This window comes from Amaranthus tricolor, chromosome 13 (genome assembly GCF_026212465.1).
Source record: "Amaranthus tricolor cultivar Red isolate AtriRed21 chromosome 13, ASM2621246v1, whole genome shotgun sequence".
Taxonomy (NCBI): Eukaryota; Viridiplantae; Streptophyta; class Magnoliopsida; order Caryophyllales; family Amaranthaceae; genus Amaranthus; species Amaranthus tricolor.
Window position 1 is genome coordinate 4,758,035 of NC_080059.1, and position 7,242 is coordinate 4,765,276.

The 7,242-nt window shown below is 34.2% G+C and overlaps 1 protein-coding gene across 1 annotated transcript; it reads left to right on the forward strand.

The window, feature by feature from the left end:
• The first annotated feature begins 2,119 nt into the window (after positions 1-2,119).
• On the forward strand, positions 2,120-6,557 carry LOC130798343 (probable receptor-like protein kinase At5g61350). The gene is made up of 2 exons (XM_057661281.1): positions 2,120-3,542; positions 4,754-6,557. The coding sequence occupies exons 1-2, from the start codon at positions 2,443-2,445 to the stop codon at positions 6,264-6,266; spliced, it is 2,613 nt and encodes an 870-aa protein (XP_057517264.1). The 5' UTR covers positions 2,120-2,442; the 3' UTR covers positions 6,267-6,557.
• The last annotated feature ends 685 nt before the right edge of the window (positions 6,558-7,242 follow it).

Below are 7,242 nucleotides of genomic sequence, written 5' to 3' on the forward strand. Positions count from 1 at the left end.
AATTTTTCTATAGCAATTAGGGCGATAATATTTTGTATTTATAGAGATACTATGAGAGTTTTTTTAAATGTCTTTTCTGCTTAATTAGTTGTAGGTCACAATTTGTTGGGGTCTTAAAATGACTATATATTATACAGGCTTTAAGCTTATTCGAAATTAAATAAGTTGAAACTTAAATAGATTGGTCTTAAAAATTAAATTGACTATAAAAAGAACTTATTATTTGGATGAGCAATTTATTAAAAACGACAATAAGGTTTTGATCCAAGACAACAATAAATATTAAGGTGAATTTTATCTACTTATATTGTAATTTTAAAAATTATAATATTAGTTCAAAGTTACTTTATTTAGGGGTGAAGCAAAAATCAATAAATTTTTTAAAGGTCTTGTGCATAGGGATGCAAACGGGGCGGAGCGGGGCGGGTATTGGAATTCCCATCCCCATCCCCATCTGTTAATGCAATACACATCTCCGTCCCCATCCCCGCGGCCGGTATAATTTTTTTTCCCGTCCCCGCCTCGATGAGTTTGTACCTAAAACCATCCCCGCCCCACCACCCATCCAAAGTCTCAAACAAACATATAACCAAAGTCTCAAACAAAAATACATGTCTAAAACAAAAGTATTTCAACATCAACTCAAAATCATCCAAAGTAAATCAATTCAGAATAATCTCATCACTATCCAATTTCATTTCGCATTCCCATCCCCATTCCCGCGGGTATCACCTAAAACTCATCCCCATCCCCATCCCCGCGGTGGGTATGAATTTTATACCCGTACCCGCCCCATGACCCATCAAACCGGGACCCATCCCCGCTCCGATGGGACAGGGATGGGGCAAGTCTCCTATTAGACCCCCGCCTGCATCCCTACCTGTGCACATTCATATTTTTCCAAAAAGTTTATATCTTTAAACACTTAACATATATTACATAATTTAATATTGAAACCCTTAATTTTTCAGGATTATATGCAGTCGAATATGTTGAACATGCTCAGAAACTCTTGAGACTCTATTATTTTTCATAATTAATCGTTGATAATCATAAGGAATAATAGTGTTATCACAGTATTTTGTTTCCAACAAATAATAATATTAAACGATCTTCTTCGAATTTTCTGACCTAGCAAAAATAATCATAAATAAGCAAATGCCAAATCATAAATGACATGGTGATAGTGGTTTTGAACCCTACAAAACTTGGCTCACATTCATAACTTGCACAGAGGAAACGGATAGCTTATATTTACGCGCTTTTGAACTTTTATAAGTTAGTTGGTAGTTTAAATACTCCCTTCATGACACTTCTTTATTATCATTTTCTATTTCCGTATATCTTTTTTATTTTACATTATTTCTATAATTAATAATAGACCTGCTATATTATATTTCATAACTGTATTTTCTTTTTAATTTCATCAACATAATTTTAATTTTTTTTCTCATTTATTGCCAAATATTCATATTTTTTTAAAAATACTTTATTTTTTCTTTGATGCTAATTCAAAGTAAAAGAGGAATAGTATATATATATATATATATATATATATATATATATATATATATATATATATATATATATATATATATATATATATATATATATATATATATATATATATATATATATATATATATATATATATATATATATATATATATATATAGGGTCGCGTTCAGGTGCAAACCACAGTTCTATGCAAACCGTAAGAACAAAAAAATGTGTTACCTTTTTAAACAAAATCTGCTACTTTTACACAAAAACTGTGTTACTTTTGTTTTTAAAAAAATCTGGTACTTTTTACCAAAAAACAGTAATTGTCAGAAAAAAATATAAATCTAAAGTAACACGTTTTTCTTGAAAAAGTAACACCTTTTTATATAAAAAGTAACACCTTTTTATGGTTCTCACAATTCTCATATAAGGATGATTTTCACTTGAACTTCTCCATATATATATATATATATATATATATATATATATAGCTAAACATCAAAAACCTTAAGGGTCCCACACAACATAATATAGAACAATTTCTAAGTATGTTTTACTAGGTCTTTTATTTGTCCCCATTTCAGCATATAATATATGTATAACAAGCAAACACTAAAGCCAGGAAACATAATTCTAACATTCATAAAAACTGATAGTACAATGAGGCACGTTCTTCAAGTCCTTTTCCTTATTCTTACACTTAGAGTTGTTGCTACCCACAACTTGTATTTTCTCCTCCTCTACTTGTCTTCCACAATTTCCATTCTGTACACCCATCCATAACTCCATTACATATCAAGATATACCCAAAAACACCAATTTCCCTTTCTTTCCTTTAGTCTAGTCTTTTTTCCATTTAGTTCAACGACCAAAATCATGACTACATGCATTTCGGCCATGTAACAACATCATTCGCATTCAAGTACCTAAAATTTCATCATGTATTCCAAAGGAGAAAAACCCTTTTACATTTTCTTCCTTCTCATGCTCCTTGCATCCACCATTTTAGCACAAGCTCCACCAACACCTAAATACACCCCTAAAGACATAATCCGAATCGCCTGTGGCGCAGAGCAAGACGTCTCAATCCCAGATGGTAGATCATTTAAATCCGACCCATCAACCGTCAGCTTCCTAAGTAGCGACGAGGATGTCAAGGCCACCATTGCAAAACTCCCCCCACCACCAAAATCAGATGTCTCGCCTCTTCGTCTACCACCACCTCCACCATTACCACTCTACAAATCAGCTAGAATCTTCCCTTCAGCAGCATCATACAAATTCCCCATCTCTTCCCCTGGTTTTCACTTGATCAGACTCTACTTTTTCCCCCTTGATCACCCATCATACAATCTCACAAACTCTGTTTTTCGAGTAACAACCGATAATTTTGTACTCCTACATGACTTCACAATCCCCGATCCTACCCAAATCTTTAAGGAATACATCCTTAACATCACTACAAACACCCTTACACTCAAATTCTCTCCCAAGAAAAACTCTTATGCATTCATTAATGCAATCGAAATCATCTCCGTACCTAATGATCTTATCTCCGATACAGCCTCCACAATCCCATCAACAGGCAACATAGAAGGAGTAGCCCTCCATGCCTTAGAAATGTACCTAAGATTGAACATTGGTGGGCCCCTTGTGAGTCCAAAAAATGATACCTTATGGAGGACATGGTACCCTGACGGGAAGTTCAATGCTTTCCCACAAGGAACCGCGAATGCTGGGATCGAACCATCTAAGATAGACTACCCTTCTGGGGGCGCTACAAGGTATATTGCACCTCCATGGGTGTATGCAACAGCAGCTGAAATGGGGGATGCTGATACTATTGATGCTAATTTTAATCTTACTTGGAAAATGCCAGTTGATCCTTCTTATGATTATCTTATTAGGCTTCATTTTTGTGATGTTGTGAGTACTACTTTGAATGATTTGTACTTCAATGTTTATGTTAATGGTATGATGGGTGCTCCAAATGTTGACTTGTCTTCCCTTACTTCAGCTTTAGCTACTGCATATTACAGGTAATTCTATGACTTTTCATGGACTTTCTTTTTTTTTTAGACCATTTGGTTTTATGTATATACTATATAGGTTAATCAACCAGGTGGAGCAAAATAACACAATAATTTTTAAGGTTTCGTTTGTTTTACATCTTTCACAACTTTGGAATCTGTGCATCAACATTTAAACTAAAATATAAATAATGTAATGTAAACTGATATTTGAGGTACTTTCAAATTAAGCAAAATTGTACGGTCATGTACAATTTTAACATGCTTAGAATCACCCATGCGCATCAAAAGTTATAATATCCACATTTTTGTGCCGCTATATAAAGTTGTTGATGTCGTGTTAGTGTATTACTCTAGGAGAATTCACCAAAAAAGGTTGAGAAAAATTAGCAAGAATAATACAATCTTTTGCTTATTTCCCTATAATAATATCAACTTTTCGTTAACCATAAATAATACTACCTAAAATACCCCTAACATGTTAAAAATCAAACTATAGAAGATTATATGACAAAAAATTGGTAAATTACCTAATAAACTACAGTTTGTATTATTCTAGGAAAAAACCCCTTTCAGTTGGTGTTATTCAATCAAAAATTGGTATTATTGTAGGTAAATTAACAAAAGATTGTATTGTTCACGGTAATTTTTCTAAAAAGTTATCTATTAGTGTTTTTGTGTAATATATATATATATATATATATATATATATATATATATATATATATATATATATATATATATATATATATATATATATATATATATATATATATATATATATATATATATATATATATATATATATATATATATATATATATATATATATATCGAGTCAAATATAATCTTCGTTACAATGACTCACTTTGATATGTTTTGCTTCATTTAAGTGATCGCACATGTTCAGATTAAGGGTTTAACATTGGTATTGTTGTGTGATTCAGTGGTGTTAGCTTCTTAGGATCTATAGCAATACTTAGGATGAGAATTAACTCCAACTTTGGCAATTAGTATAGAATTATTTTGTAATGTATGTTGTATTATAATATTTACTTCCAAGAATTAATCGGAATCAATCTGATCTTTGTTATAACTAATAAGGAGTTAGATTGCATACATCTAACCATCCAAACCTGGTTTAGGTAGGAGCCACTTAATAGTATTGGGGTGATGAAATGTTGTTCTATTATGAATCTTGACTCAAACTTCATTGACAGGGACTTCGTAATCAACTCCACAGAAATCACAAATGGACTAATCACAGTCCAAGTAGGGCCAACCCCAAACAGTCCATCAAGCGATCCAAACGCAATTCTTAATGGGGTGGAATTGATCAAAATGAGCAATTCCGCAGGCAGTCTAAGTGGTCTATTTGATGTAAACGGGAACTACATGGGTGCTGCCACAAGAACTAAAACCATGAGAATCTTAGCAGTGGTTGGACTAGTTATAGGTGTGGTGGCTCTACTATTAGTACTAACCATGTTTGTAAGGTGGCACAAACGACCTCAAGATTGGGAGAGAAACAATAGCTTCTCTTCATGGCTTCTTCCCTTAACATCTTCACACACCAGTTTCCTTTCTAGTAAAAGCTCTATGACTTCCTCTAAGAAGAGCACATTTTTTGGGTCTCGAAAAAGCAGCATGTTTCCCTCTACTAATCAAGGTGTAGGGAAATTTTTCGGGTTTAGTGAATTGCAAGATGCTACCAACAATTTTGATGAGAATGCTGTGATTGGAGTGGGTGGATTCGGTAAGGTGTACATGGGACAATTAGATGATGGCACGAAAGTTGCAATTAAGAGAGGCAATCCGCAATCTGAACAAGGTATAAATGAGTTTCAGACGGAGATTCAGATGTTGTCACAACTTAGACACCGGCATCTTGTGTCTCTTATTGGGTATTGTGATGAGCAATCGGAGATGTGTTTAGTGTATGAATACATGTCTAATGGTGTTCTCCGCGAGCATCTTTATGGGGCGAAGCTTAAGACCCCATTGCCGTGGAAACAAAGGCTTGAGATATGTATTGGTGCAGCTCGCGGGTTGCATTATCTTCACACCGGAGCGGCTCATTGTATTATACATCGAGATGTTAAAACAACAAATATTCTCCTAGACGAGAATTTTGTGGCCAAAGTCAGTGACTTTGGCTTGTCTAAAGCGGCTTGTCTAATGGAGCAAACTCATGTGAGCACAGCCGTAAAGGGTAGTTTTGGATACCTTGATCCAGAGTATTTCCGAAGACAACAGCTTACTGAGAAATCGGATGTGTATTCTTTTGGAGTAGTTCTTCTCGAAGTCTTAACAGCACGACCTGCTATTAACCCAGCATTGCCTAGGGATCAAGTGAATTTGGCGGAGTGGGCTATGTCGAACTACAGAAAGGGACTTCTTGAGAAAATAGTCGATCCCAATTTGCAAGGAACGATAAATTCTAGCTCGTTGAAGAAGTACATTGAAGCAGCCGAGAAATGCTTGGCAGAGTACGGTGTTGATAGGCCTTCGATGGGAGATGTGTTGTGGAATTTAGAGTACGCGTTGCAGCTCCAAGACACGAGCTCTAGGACCGATGCACATGAAGATAAGAGCTCGCTGTTGATCCCGTTAGAAACGATACCAATAATGGGTGTAAATGTAGGAGATATTAGTAATGTTCCTACAAGTGATGATCATACAGAAGTTGGTGCATCTGCCTTCTCACAAATTGCAAACTTTCAAGGGAGGTAAAATATGCATTACGTACATGGGATTTATATATCCATGACATGTTAACATTTCATTTCGATCAAAATTGGGTGCATTTATGTATTTCTTAGGTTGACTTTGAAACATAAAGGATGGTATAGAGGAACTTTTTTCTGATATTCAAAGATTGGGATGAATAGCTTACATTTATAGCAACACATTTGTGTAGTGTGAAACTTTTTAATTTGTTTGTAATTTTTTTGTTTTTTGTCATTTTTTTTTAATGTAATTTGGGCAAATCTTCATAGAGTAAAATCATCTCTATTCCTACTCCTTTTCTTGCATTTTGTTTCTACAAGTGTAAATGCTTATGTTAAATAAACATGAAATAATTCACAGGCTATTTTTGTCCTTTTTAATACGGGTTGGTTAAGAAATCTTTATAGAAATAGAATTAATTCTTTCTATAAGTGGTGATAATCGAGCCATATCACAACTTATAAGTTTCTCGACCACTAAGCTGTCTGTTTATTATTATGTTTTTTCATATATATTGTTACTCATAGAATAAATGAACTCAGTAAACGCAGGATACCATACATTAAATCACAAATCATTAGTCTTGCAATCAAAATTTAAGACACCAGATACATTGGATTCTGTTAGAGTATATAACATATCCTGGGGCTTCAACCATAATATTGAGCACCATGTATGAGGAGAACATGTGTTGCATCCACACTTCTATCCCAAAGGGCTCTCGTGTGAGGGGGCGTGTTAGAGTATATAACATATCCTAGGGCTTCAACCATCAGCTTAAGCTTTTGGTTGAGTTGGTTCCTTGACAGATTCTAATGAGACTATAATAAAAGGCTGTAAAATCAATCTTGAATTACATCTGTCCAATCTTTGTATCCTCATTATCATCAAATATAATTAAAAAACAATTGACCGAACATCTCCATCTAGAGGTGTTCATTCGATTCATCGGGTCGATTTCAGATCACGTTTTTTGGGT